The sequence below is a fragment of the Lissotriton vulgaris genome, chromosome 7 (assembly GCF_964263255.1).
Source record: "Lissotriton vulgaris chromosome 7, aLisVul1.2, whole genome shotgun sequence".
Taxonomy (NCBI): Eukaryota; Metazoa; Chordata; class Amphibia; order Caudata; family Salamandridae; genus Lissotriton; species Lissotriton vulgaris.
The window spans coordinates 196,546,374-196,571,565 of NC_141695.1; the positions used below are offsets into that span (position 1 = coordinate 196,546,374).

The following is a 25,192-nucleotide window of genomic DNA, read 5'->3' on the forward strand; positions in this document are numbered from 1 at the left end:
GGGGTGACTCTGAGAGTGCACACGATCCCAGAGGATTACTGGGGGTGGCTTGTGGAAATACATGCTTGCAGTAGGCATACAACTCACACTAGAAGCAGGGTACCAAACCCCGTATGCACAATGAAAGTCATACTTATCACTAAATTTGGACAGACCTCTGAAAAGTACCCCCGAAGGTTCAGGGACAGCTACAAACTTCCAAACCAGTCTTAGGTGGATTTCTTGGCACTGTGTGACTGGGTGAGGGCCAGCAAGGTTAATGACTACAATGGGCTGTACAACTTGATTCTCAAGAAGCACATGCTTAATATTTGTTTTACAGAGCTGCACCAGCACCTAGTGTACAGCAAGATGACTGACCCCTGAGGAGGCGGAGCTCTGGGCCAGCACCAGAGTGTCCACAGGCATTTGGGCGAGGACTCCCTAAATGGTGGTCAAGGGTCCCACCAGAAGAAAGAGAGGAGAGAAAAACTTTTAAAATAGACTCAAAAGGCCCATAATAATTCCCAAGAAAATGTCGGTAACCAGTCCCAATATGAGCCAAAGAAGAAAGGTTTATTTGACAAACAGGCGGGAAGGTTTGTCCCCCTATGTACTGAGTATTACAAGTAAGGGCACATATCCTAAGAGGGCACAGCCACTCACCAGTGGGCAGAATCCTGGGTTGGTTAGTGTAATGTTGGGTCTCAGGCCCACATGGTGAGGAATAAAGGACACAGACACCTGGGGTATACTACAGTAACTGGCCTCCAGCACGTGCACCCGGGCCTTTTTATTGACAGGCCCATGTCACTCGTGGCACCCATGATGGATGGGTGTGGGGGTGCAGTGTGCCCAGCCCTCGAGGGAGATGCTGGCATGACAACTTCCTGCGGTACACTTGAACGTGTCTCGCAGGATACTACATTCCTTCCCAACTTTATTGAGGAACAAACAAAGTGTTAGTCCAACCTGTGAGGATAAACAAACAGTTACTTAAATACCACAGGGTCCATCAGTCTCTTGAGTCAGGTGGCAGGGTGACATCAGACATGGGCTGGAGACTTTGATTGCAGCAGAACTTTCTCGGCGAGCACTCGTAGTTTAACCTGAGGGGCTCAGTACATGACCGCTGGCTCGTAAACGTCCGCTGCATACCGTTAGTTCAGTGATGATGACATGTCTTTTATGGCTTCCACTTCGCTGACGTCGGTGATGGTCTGTGGTGAATTCTAAACAGTTCCTTTTAGTGGGTTGCGTCGTGAACATGGATGGAGTCCCAAGTGAGAATTCACAGTGGTGTTGCTGGGCCGACTGTCTCTGTTGAACTGCTTGGCTGTGACCGGTAACCTGTCGGAGGGGCAATGTCTCTTCTCGCTCTCCCACCTGGGGAGGCCCGCTGTCAGAGTTGCTGCGGGACTGAAGGAGGGCTGAGCTGGGGGCCACTTGTGTAGCATCTGGGGGCAGCTGCAGGACCGCTGAGGAGCCGTTACTTAGTCGCACGCACAACTCTCACGGGTGGATTAGTTTTGGCCAAGACTTGCACTCGCTGCCCCGGTTCCAGTGTGGGCCAGGTTCCCAGGTGGCTTCTGATTTCTTTTGGTCGGCGGGTGTGGCAACAGTGTAGGACTCCAGTCCACTTGTGCTCTGGTAGTGGTGTTGTTTGGCGCATGTGATGATGGCTGGCACGATGGTGGTTGCCAGCCGTGTGGTGACTCGAGATGACAGGTGGTGATGGCTTGCCGGGAGTGTTGGATGTCAGGAGGGACTTGGCAACCATGTGCCTCCGCCTTGCTGAGGAGGAGTGTCTGTGGCGGCTTGACACATAGAGCGATGCGAGGATGGACACTCTGTGCTGATCTTCACCCGTGGCATCTGCAGACAGGAGCAGGAATGCCACTTGACTTCCACTGCCAATGCTCAGGACAGACGGTTGCCTGGGGAAGCGTTAGGATGAGACACGGTTGGCGCTTGCTGCGGCTTACGTTTGGTTCATCCATGAGGCTGTATCCAGGGATGTCGGTACGCCTTGGTGGCTGTCTGGTGTGTCAGGGTGTGCTCTTGGCGGTTGTGAGTCCTCTGTCTTTTTCCTTTGTTGGCTTGTTCATCCCACCTGTGCTCATCCGGTCTTCAGGGTGACAGGGCTGTCACTCTTTCTTTTCTTCGAGGGTGTTGCGCTTGGACCTTGAGGCGGCGCTGTCACGGCGCAGGCTTCTGCCTTCACTCTGGCATGCTTGTCTGAACTGGTCACTTTGTGATGGGCTCCTTGCTTGCTGGGCGACGTGACGTCCAGTCTTGTGTCGCTGTTTGTTGGAGCGCATGGTGCTGTGGGGTGGGGTGTGCGACTCCTCTCTTGCCGATCTTGGGTCGCGGCCGACTCCGTCTTGAGGCAGTGTGAGGGAGGACACCGTGGGTGGTCTTCGGCCTACTGCAGGGTTTTCCTGTTGGGTGGTGGAGATGTGGGTGCTCTCCTACCTGCGTTCAGCAGTGCTTCTTTGTGGAGATGTCTCCTGGGTGCTGTCTGTGCTGTCAGGTTCGCTGGCGCGGTTTTCTGCACATTTCTGACTTAGTGCGCACCGTCTTCTTCTTGGGTGCTCTCTTCTGGCACTTGGTGTGCCTGTGATGTGACTTGTGATTGTGCTTGTTCACCAGTAGGGGCTGGTGAGTGATGCGATCTCATCTCCAGCGCTGGTATTGGGCAGCCGCTTGTGGTGCGTGCTCTGCACCAGTCTCTTCTTTTCCCTTTGGCAGGGATAGCCACTTTGAGACGCTGGTGTCTTGTGAATCTTCTATCCGGGCTGGTGGTAGCGGTTGTTGGAGTTGCTGCTTGTGTTTGGCTTTGTTTGTAGTGGTGGCTGTTCGCCACTCTGGGCGTGTGATGCAGTGTCCTTGCTGGCGGTGGCGTCAGACAGCCACTGGGGGTGTGTAGCATGACACTTGCTGGCCATGGCATTGGTCCACCACTACTAGTTGCACTTTCTGTGCCTACTCCTTTAGGCGCTTCCGGGGGGGGGGGTGGGGCTTGCCTGTATATCATAGAGGTTCTTGCCGCTCCTCACGAGGTTTGTCAGTCTCCTCCTGTGTTTGAGGAGGTGGCAGGCGGTGCTCTTTGCTTCCTTTCCACTTCCTGGGTGCTGTGTGCTCTGGCTGTGCTGCTTTGGGCCTCCCGAAGCTTGTTTCCTTCCCAGGAATTGGCTTGGTAGTTTGGTCTGCCCTGTTCCCATGATGCACTGGGCCAGGGACAGACTAATTTGCATGTAGCCAGGTTCTGAGCTGGGATGGTGCAGTGAGCTAAAAAACGGTGATGGATCAAGCCCTGATCTTTTGGACTGGGTAGGAGTGTTCTGCTTAATTCAGATACTCTGTCCATCACCACCCCCTTTTCTGAATCGCTTTGGGCCTCTTGGCATTCTCAGTTCTGCAGACTGCACTTTCATGGGTGCTGCGTTCTCCCTGTCTTTCTCTGTCCAGATGCTGAGAGTTGGGGCAGGGAGACATTCACGGTGGCGCTGGAGAGCCGTTATCAGAGTCCCCTTAAGGCAGGTGCAGAGCACAGGTCACCCGGCTGAGCAGCAGTGTCACACCTTGCAGGTTGAGGGCAGGTCCCCCTGATGCAGTGGTGCTGGAGATACAGGTGTTGTGTTTCATGCGCCCTTCTGCCTGTACTTCACCTTCTTCGTCTCCCCACTGACATAGAAGCAGAGTTGAGGTGGGGAGTCACTCAGTTAGTGTTTGCGAATGTGGCTTCCCTCTCCTTTCGAATCTGTGCTTGGCATGTATCAGGTCAGGGCCTTCCTGCTTTCAATGTTTGGGTGCAGTTCAGCCGACGGCCACTAGGTGGCAGTGCATCGTTTTGTGTCTCCGACCAACAGTCTTTCCTTGAACTGCAGGTCTCACCCAGGAGTTGCCGGTACTGGGCGTGTGATGCTTTTACTCAGTGTAGGAACTCAGGAGCTAGGTGGCGCTGTGACGACCTGCCTGGTGCCACAGCAGCTTGACTGTCTCTGCTGAACAATTAATTCTGCACTTTCTTGAACGGGCCGATGCCTCCTCTAGTAAAGGTGGGAGGGATTGGGGGTATGAGGTGGGCTGCAATTTGCAGATCTTTTTTTTTGTCTCTGGGTGTCCAAGTGCTGTGTGTGTAGCACGACTGCTGCTTGGCACTTCTGGCGCGCCGCAGTGGCTTTTGGGCAAAGACTGGTTGCTCTTATGGAAATCTTCCGGCCTCAGTACGATGCGGCAGACCAGGGTACAGTGGCGCTGCAGGGCTTCTATCCACATGCCACGGCTGGTGCAGGGAACCATGCTGGGGTGGAGGTGTTGGCCATTGCAGCGCCGGTACAGCCCAGGTCTGCACGCGCTTCTCTTTGCAGTCGTGGCTGCTGTACACCACTCTACCCTGGTAAATGGTGCTTGCTTCTTTCATCAATCAGCCTTTGGCGCTTGGGGCTGATTAGTGGTGGCATCGAGCGCTGGATCCAGGCGCCTACTGGTAATTAGTACAGCCGCGCACCTACCGCTGGACCTGCGAAAGGTAGGGTGGGCACAGTAGGGGCAACAGACATGGGCTGGGCGGCTCCCAGCTTGCTGGCCGTGGCGGAGGCGCTATGAGCATGGACAGTGTGGCCTATATTTCTCCGTGTCCTGGCTCACTCATGCGCAGGCTTCACACCACGGGAAAGCAGTCTTGGTTGCCTCTCTCGCTGGCTGGGTGAGCACCAGGCTGGCGGGTGACGGACTTCTTGCGCTCATTGCATGTGCTGGGCAGCTTTTGGGCGGACACTGGTGCCTCGTAGACAGAGGAGGCACGGGGACACTCACCACCCTCCTTTCGGCGCCGCTCAGACTTCGGTCGTCACACTGGCTGTTGGGGTGGGCGAAGGCACACTTCCCTTGTGGCAGCGACCGCCAGGACTAGGGGTCGCGATGTCGGCAGCATGAAAAGATTTCCTAGAGAGCTCTCCGGGGCTTAGGTTTTCAGTAGTGCCTCACTATGAAAGGATGTGGGCAGTTCTCGCCTCGTGGCGCTGCGGCCACTTCCGAGGCAAACAGCCGCTCACGTTGTCAAAGGCTGTGGGCAGTGGCCGGGGGTGTGTACAGTGGTGTGGCAGCTCTGCGCCCTTTCCTCAATCTCAGGCCACAGAGCGCCAGCCGGCAGTTGCAGGTCACGCTGTGCGTCAGACAGGTGCTGGTGCCTCAGGGTATATCACTCTTCCTACCGTGAGGCAGCTGTCGTGCACGGGAGCTGGTACCACCTCGTCGCCATTGTAATGTTGGACCTCAGGCCCACATGGTGAGGAATAAAGGACACAGACACCTGGGGTATACTACAGTAACGGGCCTCGAGCACGTGCACCCGGGTCCTTTTATTGTCACTCTTGACACCAGTAATGGATGGGTGTGGGGGTGCAGTGTGCCCAGCCCTCGAGGGAGTGGCTGGCATGACAACTTCCTGTGGGACACTGGAACGTGTTTCACAGGATACTACAGTGAGCTTAGTGCTTGAGGAGGGTGTGGTCCCAGTTAGCTTAGGGGAGCAGGTTCCCTAGTGTCTCTGGGGGTAAATCCCTTGAAAATTTGGGATATGATCAAACCTATCCATGACACAGCCAGAATGCCAATGCTTTTGATCTGTACAAACATTGGTGTTACTGTTTCTGCCCAGAAAGCTGGGCCATGTATTAACTCGAGTGGAAGGATACTGTTATGACTTGGAGCTCCTTTCCTTCGCCCTTTAGGTATTTGCTTTTTAATGTTCTCTACACCCTCCTCATATAGTCCTTCTGTTGGAGTTGCAGCTGGAGTTTCCCAGGGATCTATCTGGGATCTATTGTTACATGATTGAACTGGTCTTGTAGATGCTGTGCCCAAGTGGCTTTGGTGATATATGGGTCAATGAATCTGTGGCCTGGTTGAAAGTGTTGATTTACTGAGGTCCAAAATCTGACACTATTGTTATATCTGAGGTCAGTGTGTAACTTTGCCCAAAGTTTGTCTTTCTTTACACTTTTTATTGACCAATTTAGTTTCTTCGTCTGAGCGTTATTGTAGGAGAGTAGGGTCTGCTTTCCTATGGTCACCCCACTTTTTGCTTTTTGCTTCACTGGTTTTCGACTTAATGTGGCTGTGGGCCTGCTAATCAGACCCACAGCCTGCTGTTCTCTCTCTAAATTCACAACCATGTACTTTAGGTACATTACCAATTGGGTATTGGGACACCTTATCAGCCCCAGTACAGTGTACTATAGGTACCCAGGGCATAGGTGTATCCAAGGCCTACCAGGGGCTGCAGCATATCTTTTGCCACCCCTGGCTGGCTATCCAAACTGACACAACTGGCTGATCACTCAGCTGGGGCAAGGTCGTGTAATCACCCCTTGCTTAGATATAGTATACCTATATCTAAACCTATATCTGGACACATATATACCTATTAGTCACTCCTATGGCAGGCCTTAACAATCCTGGAGGCAGAGTGCTTGGTTTTATGTGAGATGGTGCTCTAGCATGAGCTGAGCCTGTCTGCAGCTTTCAGAACCAAGTCCCTTAGCTGTTCTGGGATATTGCCATACCATATACTCTTAAGTGCATTATAATCCTCGCGGTTACTTGCTAACTTTGGTTTGGCTTTATCAAAACATGTTGTGTACGGTGTCATACGCTTTGGAATACTACCCCCTCGCCAGTCCTGGCAACGGGGGTAGCATTCCACCCTTCTAGAGGGAGAAGACATGTTACTTTGCTTAAAAGCGGTTAAATCTAACCAGAGCCCCAGCATCACAAAATGGATGCTGCTGCCACAGACACAAGTCTGACCTCCTGCTGCTGACCGAAACTCCGGCAGGGGAGGCCTGGACAACAGGTTTCCTGTCACAGGGAGGTGTTACACCACCCCAGACAGGAGATAGTGGATTGTGGCAGGGAGGTTGAATGAAACTTGACACTGCCTGGGGCACACAAGGTGTCCCATGCATAGTCCAGTTCAAACCGGTGCTGGGGCACTTGATCCCCAGCTCTGACGCAAAACTGGACAAAGTGAAAGGGGTGTAACCACCCCCTTCCTGGGTCCCACCCATAGGAGGGACCTAGCAGGTGATCCAGCCCCTTGATTTGGAATAAAGGTAGGAGCTGTGCCAATGCACTTCAGATCATCCTGCCTGAAACTTTGAAACAAAACTCTGGACCCTTCGACATCCTACTCAACGTAGAAGACTGAAGAATATCCCTTGTGGTCAAGGAGTGGCCACCCTGTGCAAGCAGGCACCATCAGCGCATCAAGACTTTCTTTGCCGTTGCTCCCACCAGAGCTCGAACAACAGAGACCAACAAGACCTGGATTCCCAGACTTCCAGCAGCTCGGTCCACAGTCCTAGCAAAGCTTAGACCCGTGGAGGCGACGTGAGACGTGGAACCGGCCATCTTGAAAAGTCAACAAATTGCTTCCTGTGCAGCTCCTGAGGCACCCTTGATGCTGTGCTTTGGGGTTTGAGAAGCCCTAGCCCCGAGCAGCCTGTGCTCCAAAGATCACCTCTCCACACTCACCGGGTGCTGCGTGGGGCCCTTTTGCACTTTTCCTGCTTGACGCGTTGTCTGGTCATTTGCCCGTTTGCTAGTGGCCTCTGTGACAACGATCCATCAAAACTACACTTCTGGTCTTGTTTCTCTAGACTGGCCCCAGCTCCCCTGAAAGGGAGCCATCGATCTGACCTTCCCGGTCTGAACAAGAAGACATCTTTGAGTCCTGCATGTGTTGCATTTGCCAAGGCTTGGTGACTCCGATTCGAGAACCGACACTGCCGACAGCGAGAGCCTTTGTAAGACAGCCCGTGACTACCTCCTGGACGTTGTCGATCCTTCCTGGTTTACGTGGCAGCGGAGACAAACACCTCATCATCACCTGATCGCAACCAACATCGCCTGGTTCCTTCCTGGTTCCTCGCTGGTCACTGGCTAGTGACCTGAACTCTGTCCCCTCTGCTTTCAGGTACTCTACATTTTCGATCCACCCTTGGATCCAACCGGACTCTTCTCTCCTGGTCGCCTGCAGCATCTTCATCTCCAGGCTCCATAGAACTTCACGACGAAACCCGACACACTTTGGCACCTATGCACCCGCTTCCTGTGGGTGAGGTAACGAGTTAACTCCGGTGCTCCTATAGTGGATTACACCTCTAATGTTCTAGTTTTAAGTGGCTAAGTTCTAGTCCAGTCGGAAGACTCCTAAACCTATAACTTTCAGATTTTTACGCACCATTGACTTGTATGGTAAACGCGGTTGCCTATAGACTCTGCACCCGCATCCTGCAGACCTCCTATGTCCTAACCTTCGTTAGTCCAGTGTAGGCCCAGCGATTCCAAAGGCCCTAGGCCTGTTCATTGTTCGTGACGTGGTTCCTATACCACTTTCTTAATATATGGTTTGAGTGGCCACCCGGCCTATTCATAATTGTGCAGCTTATTGTATGCTATACTGTGTTCTTTGTTTAACGCTTGTGCTTCTGTGCTCATAAAGAGTATAGGGGATTATTCTTGTAATAAATACATATATTTTATAATATATAACTTGTGTGGTGTCCTTTCATTTGGTATTAAAAGGATTGCATATGGTAAAACAGCTGGCTTCACATGCCCTCTTGAGTTAAGCCTAAGACTGCTTTAAGTCCATGCTACCAGTAGGATAGCTTGTCTATAAGGTTGACTTACAACCAATCACCATAAGGGTCGTTTGGACTGGTACAAGGTGCTCACTAGAATTAGTGATCATCATATACCAGGACAACTTCTCACAGTTATGTTGTCTTAGGGCTATAAGATCAGTCGAATCACCCGATCTTTTCCTCAGAGTTCGAAGAGCTTTATTTATTGCAGTTTTGTTCTGCCAGAATCTTGGACTTGTATTGTGCCAGTGCCCTAATTGAAAACGTTAGTGACAGAATTCGGTTTGTTCACTTTTGCATATTCTTCCTTGAGTATTTCCATAAGGTTTAACACATAGGAACCGCGTCAGCATCTACACCTCTGAAATTCTGGAGTATATCCCGTGTGATTACAGGCAGTCGTGTAAGAATAGATGGAGTAATCCTAATGCGTTAAAAAATTATGGTTTAAGTTTTATCGATTGTCTCCACATTGTGTTTTGGGATGGTTAGCTGGGAAGAAAATAGTACCTCCTGTGGGAACTGGTCGCTGTCGGGTATGTCTTTCATTTGGAATTAATGAACATGTTAAAAGACACTAAGGTGTAGTCCAGACTGGATCTGGTTCTGTTGGAATGATATGTGGTGGCTGGGGAACTATCTCCTGGGAACCTACCATTCAGGACCCTAAGGCCTAGGGGCCTCATTTATAAGGCTGTGCATCACTTTTACGCCGCCGGTGCGTCACTTTTTGTGACGCATCAGTGGCGTAAAAAATGTGCCTTGTTGTGCCATATTTACAAAGTGACGCATCTAGGTAGATGCGTCACTTTGTAAACCCCTGCACCACATTATACCTGCGTCAGGTATAATGTATGCAAGGGGGGCGTATTGACGCAAGAAAGGGTCTTGGAAGTGACGCAGTGAAATCTATGAGATTTCACTGCGCCACTTCTAGGACGCAAATGCGTCAATATCCTACGCCTACCTCATGACAGGCATAAGACTGGCACAGGCCCTTTCACATGGGGCTTGCCCCATGTGAAAGGACACATTGCTGGAGTTGCGTCACTGTTGTGTCACACTCCAGCAATGCGTCACTTTTGCGCTTACAGATACAGCAGAAATACTGACGTATCTGTAACTCCTTGCGACATGATGCGTCATATTATAAATATGACGCATCAATCATGTCGCAAGGAGTGCGCACTGAGAAGTGACGCATCGCTGCTTTCACGCAACCATGCGTCATTTCTCATAAATGAGGCCCTAGATGTTTAAGGTCGTCCAGCAGACGCTTCCGATTTTTGCTTGACATCCAAGTGTGTTTTTACCTTCGTCAGGTATCTACCATAACACGGTCTGGGATTTTGCTACGTAGCTGGTGGATGCGCCTAATAGGCGTACGTTGAAATTCACAGATATCATAAAGTGCGTGGAATCTTCCTCTTCTGCTAGCCTCATTAGTTTTTGCACTATTTTTCTGCAGTCTATGAGCTTACTCTTGGGATGAACATAGATGTTGATAAAGATTATATCAACTGCTCCATTTTTAATTGATAAGGTACATTTTGTTTCATTCATTTCTGAGCATTTCATGTCCAATGTCATAGCAGAGACTATGTTAGCTATCGAAATGTAATTTGCCAAGCCGCAGGAGAGATGTCTGTGTTTTGCCCGTTTCACAGCTGGGGTTGAAAAGTTTGTGTAGCCTTGGACGCCCGACCAGCACCAGGGGCCACTACCCCTAGTCCAACAAATTCATGAAACTACTTCATGCAGCTAAACAACTGACCGAGCTGCGTCAGGTTTTCTCTGCCAATTGCAAAATGTTAAAGTTAGATGAAGCCCTCTTTGACTGCCAGCATTGTATGTTTTCCCTCACTTCTTCCATTCAAAGCAATGAATTAAATGGAAGAGTTTGAAATAACGTAAGTGAAGAAGTAAAAGTTAATTACACAGTGATACCAAATAGGTTACACCTAGATGTACACTCTCATCTCAAAAAGAATTTACATCCTATAACATGAATTGCGGCTCACCCCCTACAGACTAAGCCAACAATTTTGATTGCCTGATAAATAATCAACCAGATGCTGTCTTTTGAACAGAGACCTGGCTGCAGGAAAGCTCGGGCCCTGACGTGGCTGTGGCTCTTCGCCTAACTACTCCATTATAAGGAAAAACAGGAGGATGAAAAAGGGGGAGGGGGGCGCAATACCGATTATTTATGAAACCTCTTTCAAATGTAAAACCGGGGATTTTACAGCCTTTGACTATGAAGCCTTACTATTTAAAATTGTGCTCACGCCAATTTCACGTTTTCTGGAATACCCTATTGGCCTAACTGGGCCATCGGTCCTTTCCTTCCCTAATCAAGCAGTCCCTCATATTTTGAAGGCGGTCAATTTCACGATCTGTACAAAAGATTAGAAGATGGGCAAAGCTCGGTGTCCTGACTCTTAACAAACTTTTAGTTGGCATTAGACCAGCTGTTGAACATTTTTCGACTACAGATCATGGTAGCAGTAGATACATGTCTTCCACTCTCCAACAAGTGGTTCACTCAGAGTCTTAAAAGTGAAAAGTCTAAATGTAAATGTTGTAAATAAAAGTCCTTGAGCCAGGTGTATAATCAGGTTACTTTTATTCAAGTTGAGTTGCAGGTCAAGATATTAAGATGGAAATACAAAACTGCAACAGGAGTGACCTCCCTGTCACTCAGCCTGCCTGGTACCAACTGCCAGTTGACACACAGGCCAAGCCCCCAACATTCCACGATGTCAACAAGCATTCTAGCAGTGACACCATGTGAGCCACAGGGAAATCCCAGCCAGGGAAAAGAGGCATAGATCAAATATAACAGTAAAACAGTAGAAAGATGCTGGAGAAAACACTATGATGAAGACGCCAAAGTGGCATATAAAAATGCCCTAAGTAAATATCATATTCTTTGTAAAGTAGTCCGCGCTGAGTTTATTGCACATAAAATCCGTCTAGCACAAAACTTCTTCAAAACACTTTTGAAAGTGTTAAAAGAACTAGTCGGCTCGGAGACCCAGACTACTCCCCTTGTTGGTACGTGCACACAATGTGAATAACTTCCTCTCTAATTTACTGAAACATTTGAAAAAATACATTCTGCGCTGCTAAGTAGAAACTCTCAACATATTCTATCAGAGACTGAGACTACACTGAACGCTATTCGGGATCCTGTGTTGATAGAGCTCACCAACAACATTGCTTCATCCCGCAAATTGGAATTTTGGACACTGTTGGAACCAAGGTCCTTTAACCATCTTTTGGCAAACATTATATCTGGTTCTCCCCGTGATTTACTCCCCAATCATGTACTTAAACACCTAGATACTTCTATACTTTTGATAATAATGGAACTTTTAAATGCTTCTTTACAGGAGGGTATAGTTCCACCGGAATGGAAACATGCATGCTATGGTGCACCCTCTTCTAAAGAAAGCCAATGCTGACCATTCTATGTCTAATTTTGGTCCTATCTCATTGCATCCTATTTTTTCTAAAATTCTCGAAAAGCATGTTAATGGTCAATTGATCTCTTTTATTGAATCTCAGAACTTTCTCCATACTTGGCAATCAGGGTTCAGAGCTGGTTTCTCCACTGAATCCACCCTCCCATGCGTCAATGAAATGTTAAGGCACCAGTTAGATGAGGGTGAAATGGTGGCACTTATCTTGCTGGATCTCAGCGCTGCTTTTTACACAGTGTCTCATTCTGTCTTGTTTAGAGCCTTGCAATCTTTGGGCCTGGCAGGTACAGCTTAGGAGTGGCTCAGTTCCTTCTTAATGGAATAAGCTTTCCGGGTCATCTCTGCGTCGGCTAGATCCAACTCTTACCAGTCCCCATATGGAGTTCTAAAGGGTTCTGTGTTGAGCCCATTACTAATTAATGTGTATGTTTGTCCTTTAGTGATGTTGTTAAAGAGGCTGGTCTGTCCCTCTTTTCCTATGCGATGATACCCAGATCATCTTTTCCCTCTCCTCTTCTAAGGGGTCAGAATCCTCTATTCTTCAGTTATGTCTGAATAACGTTGCGTCCTGGTTGCAAAACAAGCTGCTCAAATAAACAGGTCACTTAGCTTTGTGTTAAGGCCTTTTATGTTCCAGGAGCACAGGAGAAGTGAACAGATGTTGGCTCTGTCTTCTGACTCCTGTACCGTTCGCAGCCACACTGTTGTTTGAGAGCTACTGGTTGTTCTCACTATATCCCTTACAGCTTCATTTGACAATTTGAAGACCAGTTGCCTTATTACCCAGTGTTTTCTATGTGCTGACGTTTCTCTGACTGAGGAGCCCCACACGCCCTTGAGCACAGACATAGTATCCTTTTGCCATTGGGCTGACTTCGTTTTGCATATTTAAGGGAGGAGAGGTGAAGGATATCCTGGAACTTGGCATGAGATTACCTTTATCTCCCCTCTTTTTAGGGTAGGTCTTTCTGTGAGGACTCTTTTTGCAGTACCAGTTGTGGTCCATGTGGTCTTGGTTGCCTCCCCACCCAAAGCTTCACCAGAGAGTGCAAACTGGATTGCCACAAGGTCCTTTGAGCTTAGAGCATGTAGTCCCAGAATTACTGTTGAAAGCCGAAGGATGTTGCCCCTGTTTAGGACATTGTGGCATCCTCTGGAAGTGTACTCTGGGATAAAGATTAAAGCTGTAGTGTTATCCCGGTGAATATGTTCTGGTTTCTTTTCGTGCAAAGTAGAAGTAATTTCATGTGTGATATCGCCAGTCACATTGTTTCCCGTGTGTTCCTTGGGTGCTTTGTTGTGATGGATAAAGATGCTAGGCATGTGGTCTGGACCTAACATTGTCAAATGGGTTGATGCTATGCCTTTTGGAGATGTACACTTATTCCATATAATGATTTTATTTATGGATCCCATGTTGGGTGAAAGTCCTCTTATGCTAGTTTGATTAATCTGGTTGGAGTCTGTGGAAAGTTCAGTGGTAGTTGGGATAGTGAAGCAAAATCAACTCATTCGCACCAGAGCAACAACAGAGAAACAGATTGTGTGGACATTGCCAAAAAAGAAACATGCGCCATCTTTTTCTTATAAGTCATTTTGTGTTAAAGTTTATTATAGTCAGGGATTAGAGATGAAGGTCAAAGATATACTTTGTATTAAAGTTTATTAGTTAGAGGTTAGCAATAAGAAAAATGGAGATACTTTGTGTTATTAAAGCTTCTCAAAGTTTGATATCAGAATGAGGATCATGGAGAGAATGTTGGGATAATATTGAGCCTGGTGGACAAGGTACTCAATACCAAACGCAACAGACTACCTTGTCAGTTAAAATATACATCTGCCTGCAGCATTTAGAGATGGGTGGTCTGTAAGCTTTCTGTTGATGGGGCTCCTGTTAGGTCTGTCCACTCAAAGTTTCCTCCGATGAACCAGCATGGTAGGGACCATCGTAGAAAGGGCATTAAACCATCTGCCCTATTTTGGGTGGACAATGTGATGTCCTCTTTATTGGTTACCATCACCATGAAAGTGCTGGTGGTGAGGGAAAGAAAAAAATAATGACTACCATATCCTGGGAGAAAATTATTAAAGTGTGAGGGTTGTACGTTTTTGAAAATAAACTTCCACTTCAAGTCTTTGTTTTTGAAAAACAAAAAATGCAAAACGTTTGGTGGACGGATGTCAAAAATGACTGCAGCCATCCAACAAACTTTTTATACCTTGAAGGGTACCACATGATGGTGGTTTGTTTCCATTGTAAGACGTTAGTCTATCAGGGTGCGGAGGTCATATCCTCTGCCAACCTGACGCACCTTACTCACTCTACAAAAATCAAATGTATCCATTTGTGTGTAGGTTTATTAGAGTCAGGGAACAGTACTATAGGTGATTGTAAGTTTAGTAGAGTCAGGGATTAGTGTTTGGAATCATGAGGAGGCTTAATGATGAAGGTTAGCAGGGTTAGGAACTCACCTGCCAATATGCTAAGTGCTGCGGACACCCAACCCAAGTCGAATGACCAAGAAAATCCAACAGGGGATCCTCCTCTCCTTGCTGTTCCAGTGAAGATGGACATAGCTAGGACTGCACTGCAAGCTGGGAAGTAAAAAGAACATGAGATGTAAGGCTTGCCTGGGCAATAAAGCACTGTCTAAGAGCTGTCTCAACCTTCATGCACAGCAGTTAAGATTCATTCTTCATTCCTGGAATCCCAATGAAAATGGAAAAAAGGCTGACATTTCTGCGGTAACTAACATTTGTTTCATGCAATAAAGTCATTATAGACATGGTATTCCTATACTGGAATACATCATATAGCTGTGCATTTGATTAAATGTCATATTTGTTAAAGAGCAGAGAAGTACAATTGGGTACATTTTCTTACTACTAGTGCTAATACTGGCTACTGTCTCTCTCTTGATCTTTCAAGGTCCCCAAACACCTAAGTTTGTCTGGAACCACGCAGCAGTGAACCCGCTACTGAAGAAACCCACAGCCGACCCCCCCCCCCCACTACTATCTAACTACCACTCGATTTCCTTTCTCCCCTTGCAGCCGAGGGAAGAGAGAAAATTATCAACAGACAACTGACCAACCTCCCTAATGAGCTTCAGCTCCTGAACTCCACATAGTCAGATTTCAGAGCCAACAACTGCACCAAAATTGCCATCATCACAGCAACCGATGACGTTAGGATGATCCTCGACTGAGGAGAGACAGCGGCCTTTATCCTGATCAACCTCTCTGCAGCTTTCAACACAATTTCCCACTCTACCCTCATCAGAAGACTTCATGAAGTGGGTATCAAGGGACCTGTCATCAAGTGGATTTATTCCTTCCTTACAGGAAGACCCCAAAGAATCCGCCTGCCACCATACAAGTCGGAAGCCAAGAATCTCATATGCGCAGTCCTCCAATGACCCTCTCTCAGGCCACTTTACCACCACATGACCACAATGGCAGACCTGGTCAGACTACATGGCATCAACATTCTTTCATATGCAGGTGACACTCCACTGATACTCTCCATTTCGGACCCCAGTAACCAATGAGAACTTTACCAGATGCATGTCGGCTCTGACAACCTGGATCAGATCCAACTGTCTAGAGTTCAACTTGGATAAAAGACCAAAGTGGTAATCTGTGGTAAGTAAACATTTGCATGGTCAGCAAACATTGGCTCTACACCACTCATGCCAGGAACCTAGGATTCATTCTTGATAACAAACTCAATATGCAGCCCAGACAAACGTCGTGACCGCTACCTGCTTCCTCATCATGGGGATGCTATGAAAAATCTTCAAATATCAGGAAAACAGTAACATAGGCCATGATCACCAGCAGACTCAAATACAGAAACACACTCCTCATAGGATGCGCCAAGCAACCTCTGACCAGGCTCCAACCCATCCAGAGCCCAGCAGCAAGACTTATCCTCAACCTAGTCAATTTCTCGCCTCACTTGAGGACACTGCACTAGCTCCCTGCAAAAAAAGCACCCTCAATTCAAACCACTCACACACACATACAGAGCATTACACATCGCAGGCCCTGCCTACCTCAACAGCTACACTTCCACCACCCTGCCAGACAACTCCAACCTGCAGGACTTTTACTAGCATAGGTGCCCCACATACACAAGCAGAGAACTGCTGTGCCCGCTTTCTCGCACATCGCTCCCAATGAACGACCTTCCACAGCACATCATAGCCTCCTTTAGAATTCTTGAGTTCTGCAAAAAGCTTAAGACTTGGTTTTTTGAGTAGACTTCTTTTGGGGAAACGGCCTTCCTATCTGCAAACACCTGTATACCCTCTTCGGTGATTAGCGCTCTATACAAATAGGCACATCAAGAGCAAAGCAGCTGTGTCAAGTGAGTAAAGATCCTTTGAATATTTATATTGCTTAGTATATTTAGCATTCTATTATCGCCTTATAAACTTTTATGATAAGACAATTATATCACTGGTCACCTTCAGAAATTATTACTGGTAAATCGTGATATTATCATAACCCCCATCCTCACCAGCAGTGTAAAATACTTCTAGCGTTTGTAAGAGAAGATGGGACACCGGTGGTCTGGTTATTGTATTTGTGTGCTTCAAGCAGGGTGAAAAATCACCCATGCTCCTGGTGGTGGTGGTGGTGCACAATACATTTCTCAGGTCCCTTATTCCATCTTCCTTCACATAGATACAGAGTAGCTGCTTGGAGCAGCTATGGCTTTAGGCAAGCAATGTTGAAACACAAGGGTTCGGGAATACTTATCAGATCCAGTCTTGAATAGGAGCTGGGGCTAGTACCCCAGGGAGCGTGACAAACTGCATGAAACACGGGCATTTCACAGTTTTAACAATTTGCTATTGCTGATTACTATATCCCGATCACTCAACAGTATCCAACAGATTTTTATTTTTCCCCTTCTTTTACTTTTTATCCTGTCTTCTACATTCATGTTGTTTGTACATAAAGATCATACCACCTACCTGAATGCAAATTTGAAAAACATGCATTTAGAATAGAAACTGAGCTATACACGCAAAAAAGATATTTGACAATTTATGAGAATGACTGCCCCAATATATTATAATGCATAAATAATGCCTACATCAAAACTTCCAGCCCAAAGCTGCCTTATGATAAAGACGACTTGAGTTTCAATATGACTTACAGTTTGAATAATTTGTCCAAAAAAAAGACTTCCAAGATCAGGTACAGTATGAGTTGAAAAGTCCATTATGGTTTGGGAAGAGCATCTGTTTTATTCTTGGCCTGATCACTGCACACACAAGCTGAATACAACACTGGTTTCAGACAGTCATCTTATGAAGAGGTCCACATAGCAGTTTTACATTTGGGTTTTGAGAAATCTACGCCATGTGCCTGTTACCATGATTGAATATCCACCATTCCCCCAACTCTCATCCCACTCCAGTTGGTGCAAACCAGCTGTGAGTGTTTGTGTTGCTTGAGTTTGAAGTCAATAGGATAAAAATCAAAAGAATCCTCAAAACCTCAACTGTAAGTGATAAATCTTTACAAAACAACATAGTTTCAACCAAAACCCGCCAAACAATGTTTAGGGCACAAAATACTACAACACTGCATATGGTGTACTTTTTATACTTTGTTTTTTGATTTAGAATTTTTATTTTATTTATTTATTTATTTATTTCAAAAGTTTTATATAGCGCTACTGGACCCAGGAGAATCAGAGCGCTTTACAGACAGATAAACATCATGATGTAAATAAAACCAATTACAAAGTGAGTAATAGCTTGCAATGGGAAAAACTGTCGTTAGTTAGACCACGGAGTTTATGGAAAGAAAGTAATTAGGTATGAGTGAGGGGGAGGGGAAGCGGATTAACGATGGAGAGAAAGGGGTAGAGGGAGAGGGGGAGAAGAGGACGTGAGAGAGAGGGGGTGGGTTGATGTGAATAGAGAAATAGGGAACTGGATCATTATAGAGATGTTATGTACCCCAATATTTGTTGAGAAGAAGTACCTTGAGTCTTTTTTTGAAGAGAGGGAAGGATGGGTTGCAGCGAAGGTCTTTGGGGAAAGAGTTCCAATACAAAAGATATTGTCTTCTGACCCCTACACAACCAATACCTGTGAAATTAAACTTCCTAAGAAACTGCCTTATGTGTAGAGGAATAAAATTGTTCGAAAATAAACTTTTGTTGAAAAAAGCAAGCTATCCTTTCTGCAGTCTATTCATAAAAAATAAACTACAGAATATTTTGATTATCCTTTGTGGGATTTCTACCTTTTTGACTTTAGACCTCCTGTTTGTGCTGACTTTGTTTTTTCCTGGCCTTAGAACTCTGCGCACTTTACCACTGTTAACCAGTGCTAAAGTGTTTGTGCTCTCTGTTCAAAACAAGGCAGCATTGGCTTATACCAAACTGGCATATTTAATTTACTTATTAGTCCTTAGTAAATCAACTACTTACATTTTTTGCTTCCAGGTAGAATTTTTCTGTTTAAGTGCAAATGAGATACATTTGAGGTTCAGGGTGACTTCTGATTTGTTCTCTGCCAAATCCTTAGGTCCGGTGGATTTATTTCAATTGGGAACTGATACATTAGTGATTAAAGAAGCAATCAATCAACCAGTAGATTTGTAGAGCACTTCTTGTCTCCCATGAGGCAAGAGGTGGAAACCTATTTATACTTATCAAGCAGATCAATGACAATCCAAGACTTCTGTTTAGAGCACCTTGGCCAGAGCCAGATCCTGGTGCCACTGTGCCATGCGCAGGCGGGTGACCTATCCAATCAATCTCACTCATTTCAATTGCTCCTCTATATTGTAGGGTGTATAAGGTATTGTTACAATTGATGTAAACTTTGGAGACACAGACGCAATGCTGTAAAGCGAGGTGAGCATATAACTTTCATGATTCACCTGCACTGATGCTCAGTATTGCTGTTAACTTCTGTTTATTCGTCCCATCCAGAACAGTCTTGTGCCAGATTTCGAGGATCTGAAAGGAGGTAGCCACCAGCAACAGCAGGAAGGAGATGATGATGAAGGCGCGGACGGCGTCTAAGGAAGCTGGAAGCAATCAATGAAGAAAGTTAGACACTGTCCCCTAAGTTGATGTATCATTGGATATTCCAGGGAACCTTGAGTGATCTGCAAACATGTCTCAGGATCTTTCCAGAGAAAACCTTGTACATAAGCAAATATACACCCCAGCCTCACTTTCAACAGAAATGGTCACCCCACCTCTCCTACAACACCCATATTATCTCCCTGCACTCACCCTGTACAGTGATCTGCCACTTTGCACAAATACCCTTGCTCTCCAAATACACAGTAGCACACATCCGATTGTCAAAATGAATTTTTCAAGTGCGATCAAGGAAGGTGCCTAAAAAGATGATTTTTTTGCTTTGAGGGGGTTCACCCCTACTAAAGGCGAATCATGCAAATATTTTACTGACTTGAAGGAAAAGATAACAGAGGATCAGAATTAGAATGAAGTGATGATGTAATATCCTCTAATTTGTGGAGGAATTGCTCAATCTTCTATTGGAGGATTAAAAAAACTACCAATGGATCTATCTCCTCCATGCGTTCCCTCTGGACATATTATTCCATACATCTAGTCTGTAGCAGAGTAGAATCCTCTAGTGGGTGGTTTATCACAACAAGTCAAACTTTATTTTGGGCTCAAAATAAAAATTCTTCTCAGGAAATTTGGCTCAGTCACCCCTTTCCTTGCGTGAATTTTAGAAAAGGGTTTGTTGGAGAGTAGGCAGAGGCCCAGGGTACCCATGCCAACTCTCAAACAAGGTACCACTATTATATTTAAGGAAAAGGGGCTTCATTTTTTCAACAACTTTACTTTATTAAAAGGCAATGACAGACATTGTGGTCTACTGACTCTAGCAGGGCACCGTCTCTGTGATGGCCACTGAGTCTCAATTTGCAACGTACATCACTACTATTCATGACCCAGTTTGTACCCAGTTTCCAGACCCTGGAACACCCTTCCTGCACATATCCGAGCAAGTCCCTCCCTGATCACATTCTGCAAACAGCTAAAGACGTGGTTATTTGACCAATAGCCATGTATATCTTCTTTACCCCAGTTGCTGATCCATCCCTTAATTAGCGCCGAGACGCCCACGGGTATTCGCCGCGCTCTACAAATGTCAATAAATAAATAAATAAATAAATAAATACTACAACCTACCACAACAAAAAAAAACCCTAATGCCTTTCACACCAGTACTTCCCATAAAGGAGCACTCTAAATACACATATGTCACACTGAGGGCTTAGTGCTGCTCCGATACCACTCAGATTGCCTTTTTAATAACAGAGGACGGTATCTAGGGACCCTATATGTATTGAGACAATATACAAAAATTATAGAAAGTGGCTCACGTATGCAACACCATGAGCCTGTTGGCTGATACTCACCAACTGACTCGCTATATCATCAGCAGCACTTTCCTAAAGTTTATTATTAGAGGAAGCTATCTCTACATCCTTTTTTGAGGACCTGCAGGAGGGTGAAGTACCCTTGAGACACTGAGTATTACTTAAACACACTGAGCATCAATAGTGACATTCATTGTGCCAGTTCCCCTACTACTATAGGAAAGTACAGATGATGATACAGCGAGCCAGTGAGTGAGTATCAGCCAACAGGGTCATGGTGGTCGCAGTACGGAGCCCTAAGTTCGTCGTATTGTATAGGGCATGTATTTCGAGTGCTCGTCTATGAGAAGTACTGGTGTGAATGGCTTACGGGCTTTTTTGTTATGATTGATTTTTGAGTGGAGGGCGCCCCTGAGTTGTCTTGGCCCTCTTCCGCTCCTGTTTTGAATGGATGTATTTCAACCTACTCCAAATAGGAATTTTACGCATCTACTTCTTTCATTTTTTGTAGTAGTTTTTGTTGTGATGGGTTAGGAGACACAAAATCTTAAACTCTAAATTGTTATCGTGAAAGTCTTCAAACCAATGTCTCTCTCTTCTGTCATTTGTGGGAGGAAATGCAAAAATGACAGACTGGAGGCTTCTAGTAACATCACAAAAGTGATAGCTGTCTCTTATGAGTCTGGCTCGAAGGAATAAACCAATGTGTTTTAACATACGCAGGTCAAGTACATTATCGATTTTCAACAAATTCTTAAATTAAGCATACTTTGAGAAGTACAGATTTGGTTTTCTATCTATTGGTAGCTTATACCTTCGCAGTGGGTGTAAGTTTAGGTCGATATACCTCAATATGCTAGTAGAAGACCAGATAAACCAGTACTAAAATTATCATACCGAGTAGATTATCTGTATTATTGAATGACAGAAACACAAATACAACTTAAAATCTTAGTTCCTTGTGCATGAGAAAATAGTCCCTTAACTATAGAGATTCTGTAAGTACGGGATCCCCAGCCTCTCAGGCGCTCATGCTTTCCTTTACGACTTTTGTGTCCACATAAACATCGCTGATGCAATCCTATATCTTAGAGTCTTTGGAATATTTACAATTTGAATTGCTTTCTTACAGGTAGATTGGATGCTTCCACATCCTAGTGGAATACAGACGCGCCAAAGGCCAAAATTGAAGTCAGGTCCGTCAATCCAGTGAGCGGTTGAGAGTGAGATCAAAAGGAGAAGAACATTGAGGAGCAGAAGGCCCAAGGAAGACATTTTCAGAACCGACATCGCGATTGTAGGAAATTTCAATCGATCCTCTTCGGGTCACCTGCAGAGACATAACCCAGATATTGATCAGAATAATGATCCGTTTAAAAACCATTGAAAAAATCTTCTCACGACTTTCACAAATCCTTTTCAAAAACACTTTTTAAATTGCTAAAAAATTTACTGTTACATTTATTTTTTACAACTACTAATGATTTTAGGAATAAATTGAAGAATGTAATGGATGCCCATTAAGTAAATAACTTGCCACAGTAAAGTTCTACCAGCATTCTGACTCACAAATGTCATACTTATCAGTGGTGCTGGACCTGTTTTCAGAGTGGGGAGCTCCATTCAGCCTTACATCGCCTGCTGAAAATTCCAAGCATCACAAAAAGAACAAGTGTAGCAAATGAGCAACACCCATCAAACAGTCGAGGAGTGAGGGTGTGGCTTACTGCTGGTGGTACTTGTTGGAGCGCACTGTCTCAAATATCTAACATCTAAGCATTATATGGCAGTACAGTATTTTACAGAATGCGCAGTTCCCATTGAAATGGCAACAAAATGTGTACTGAAATGTGATAAAACCAAAGTGCCAAAACAAAAAGCTTTGGGGCATATTTATGACCCACTTGCGCCTCTGTAGCGTTACCTTTTGTGATGTTCTGTCGTGGCAAACCTTGAAATCATATCTATGAGGCCAACAATGGCCACTATTCGTGGCTTTGAATGGCCTAATACATATAGAGTAAGGCAAGGCAGCGCAAATCGCTGCGTTGCCCTACTCTGCACTAGGCAGGCATTACATGGGCATTGCAGTGGGTGTTCCCACACAACACCCATGGATTTTGAAGCTTCCCTAGATTTAAAAGAGCATGTACAACTGGGGAGGCACCAAAACCTTACGCCTGCCAAGGTGAGGCGTATCAAGGAGAGCGAATGTAGCCTTCTGGCTAGAGAGGTCGACCTCAAAGCTGGAGAACTGGGTTTGAGTCTCGGCAACAACGCTCAACATCCTGTGATTCTAGGCAAATCACTTAATCTCCCAATGTCTAACAAAAAAAATGTATGTGTCCTTCTGTAACGAAACTAGTGCTCATGTAAAGCGCTCTGATACCTGATGTCTCGGGTCTAGTTTGCGCTCTATAAAACTAAAGAGAAAAACGCCTCTCAGGAATGTTTATGGGCACTAAGGTGCAAGGATGCCTGCGTTGGCGCTAAGCTTCCAAAACGACACCAGCCCTGGGGGAAAGGACAGAAATAAATTGTATTTGATAAATGCGTTGCATTCCTGCCCTTTCACTTTGACGTATCGCAGCGCAGCAGGATGACTTGCTGCGCTGCCCTATGCCAAAACCAGTGGTGAGTGGCACTGAGAAACAGTGGTGTGTGGGTGGAGCGGGTGGGGGAAATATGCGGGGGATTGCCAAAGGGAATGGGTGTAGAAGGAGTGCGCGGGATGGTAATATTTAAAAATAAAACGTGCTTGGTGCTGCTGGCGTGCTCACACTTCCCTGCCTCCAGTTCCTGGTCCCAGCAGTCCCTGGGCCAGCATCACGGACTCCCCATCTAATACCCATGCTGCTCTCAAGCATGACATTGGCCTGAGCGGGCTGGAATAACGCTCGCTCAGGCACAGGGAGTCTATTGAACAGCCATGTTGAAGAAAAGGCACAAAGTGCGCATGTCAGTTTGACCGGCCTAATGCAGCTAGCCAAACTGACATGCGCAATTAAAAGTGCACCTACCACTCCTCCTCCCCACTCCCATGGCCCTGCCTGCCCCTCCTTGCACACACTGGTTCAGCCAGCAGCAGAAAAATAAAACAATAATAAAATATCTGGGTTTTTTGTCAGCTGCTGGCTCTGAGCCAGTGGGGCGATGCTCCTCTGCCATTGCAGAAGAGCCACCGCTAACAAAAATCCCATAAATTAGGCCCTTTATTTTCATCACACTTCAGAATTACAAAAAATGTGCTTCATTGGTGCTTTCCTAACTGCTATCATATTTTGAGATATTTGCGCAGTTCACTTAAAAGTATTTACTTTTTTTTACTTTTATTAAAAATTAGTCAAAATAATCAGAATGGTGCGATCAATTTTTACGGGCTTCATTTAAAAAAAAACAAAGAAAAGGGAATACCGTTTCTGCTAACATACATCACCATATACCCATAGCACCTCCTAATTGTTATGTTGCTATTACAGTATTACCTGTCAAATAGTCAATGTCTGGCTACAAATAGCATCATCTGTCTGCCACATCTCAACCGCATAAATACATACTTCGGGGCTAGTGTCAGCCTTCTGGTGCCATTCGTGTATTTCGTCTAGCCACCCATCCTCCACTGCCTCCATGGGATGTCGATTCCAATTGATCCCAGTTCTCTGTAGCATTCCCACGTCATCGGTCTGCTGTATTTTGGTGGCATTGAGATGTATCATTTCATGCTGCAGTGGGGCCTGTTTGTGCCTTGTGATGCTCAGCTTGAGCTATGGGTGAGCCACTCGATCACACATTATTGGTGGACTCAGTGCTGCATGTTGAAGAGATTCAAACAACATATACCTAGGCACACCAGGAAGCCTCCCGTGCAGGCAAGGACAGCACTGTGAAAGCTGCATCGACCCTGCTTGTTTACATGGATGGGTCTGCAGCTTATTTTTTTGGTTGAATCTTTTTCCAGTGACGTCATTTTTTGAGTAGCAGCCCCATCCCTCTTATCAGGTAAAAGGCTTGACAACTGAACAGCCCTCAACACCAAAGATGCACAGAAGATGATGAAGCCAATCCACTCCGGGGCCCCCACCGACCCCTGCTGCCACCACATCTTCAACAGACCCACCAACACCATCGCACCCATGCTTTGCCACACCATCAACTGCTCCCTGGCAAACGCTTCCTTCCCCGATGACTGGAAACATGCCGAGATCAACCCCCTCCTGAAGAAGCCCTCAGCGGACCTCAAAAACTACCAACCCATCTCCCTGCTCCTGTTCCCAGCGAAATTCATCGCGAAATTAATCAACAGCCAACCCGCCACATTCATCGAAAAGCACAATATCCCGTCCCAATCCGGCTTCAGAAAAACCCACAGCACAGAAACCGCCCTTCTCGCAGCAACACATGACATCCTCTCTCTACTGTACAAAGGAGAAACAATAGCCCTCATCCTCCACGACCTCTCAGCGGCCTTCGACACGGCATCCCACCGCATCCTAATATACAGACTACACAACACAGGGATCGGGGCAAGGGCCTTGACTGGATCTACTCTTTCCTCTCCGGCAGAACGCAACGAGTGAGATCCCCCCTTTCTCTCAGACCCCACAATAACCACCTGCAGAGCCCCTCAGGGGTCCTCTCTCAGCCCAACGCTCTTCAATGTCTACATGGCTC

General features: G+C 46.2%; 1 protein-coding gene across 1 annotated transcript in view; it reads right to left on the reverse strand.

Moving 5' to 3' along the window:
- LOC147701177 (lens fiber membrane intrinsic protein-like) overlaps positions 1-25,192 on the reverse strand; it is a 50,926-nt gene that overhangs the window by 21,282 nt on the left and 4,452 nt on the right. The window contains exons 2-4 of the mRNA XM_086929932.1: positions 21,652-21,851; positions 19,034-19,183; positions 14,594-14,716 (exon numbers count right to left, since the gene is read on the reverse strand). Coding sequence (XP_086786058.1) covers positions 14,594-14,716; positions 19,034-19,183; positions 21,652-21,811 — 433 coding nt within the window. The 5' untranslated portion in view covers positions 21,812-21,851. The remainder of the gene's footprint in view (positions 1-14,593; positions 14,717-19,033; positions 19,184-21,651; positions 21,852-25,192) is intronic.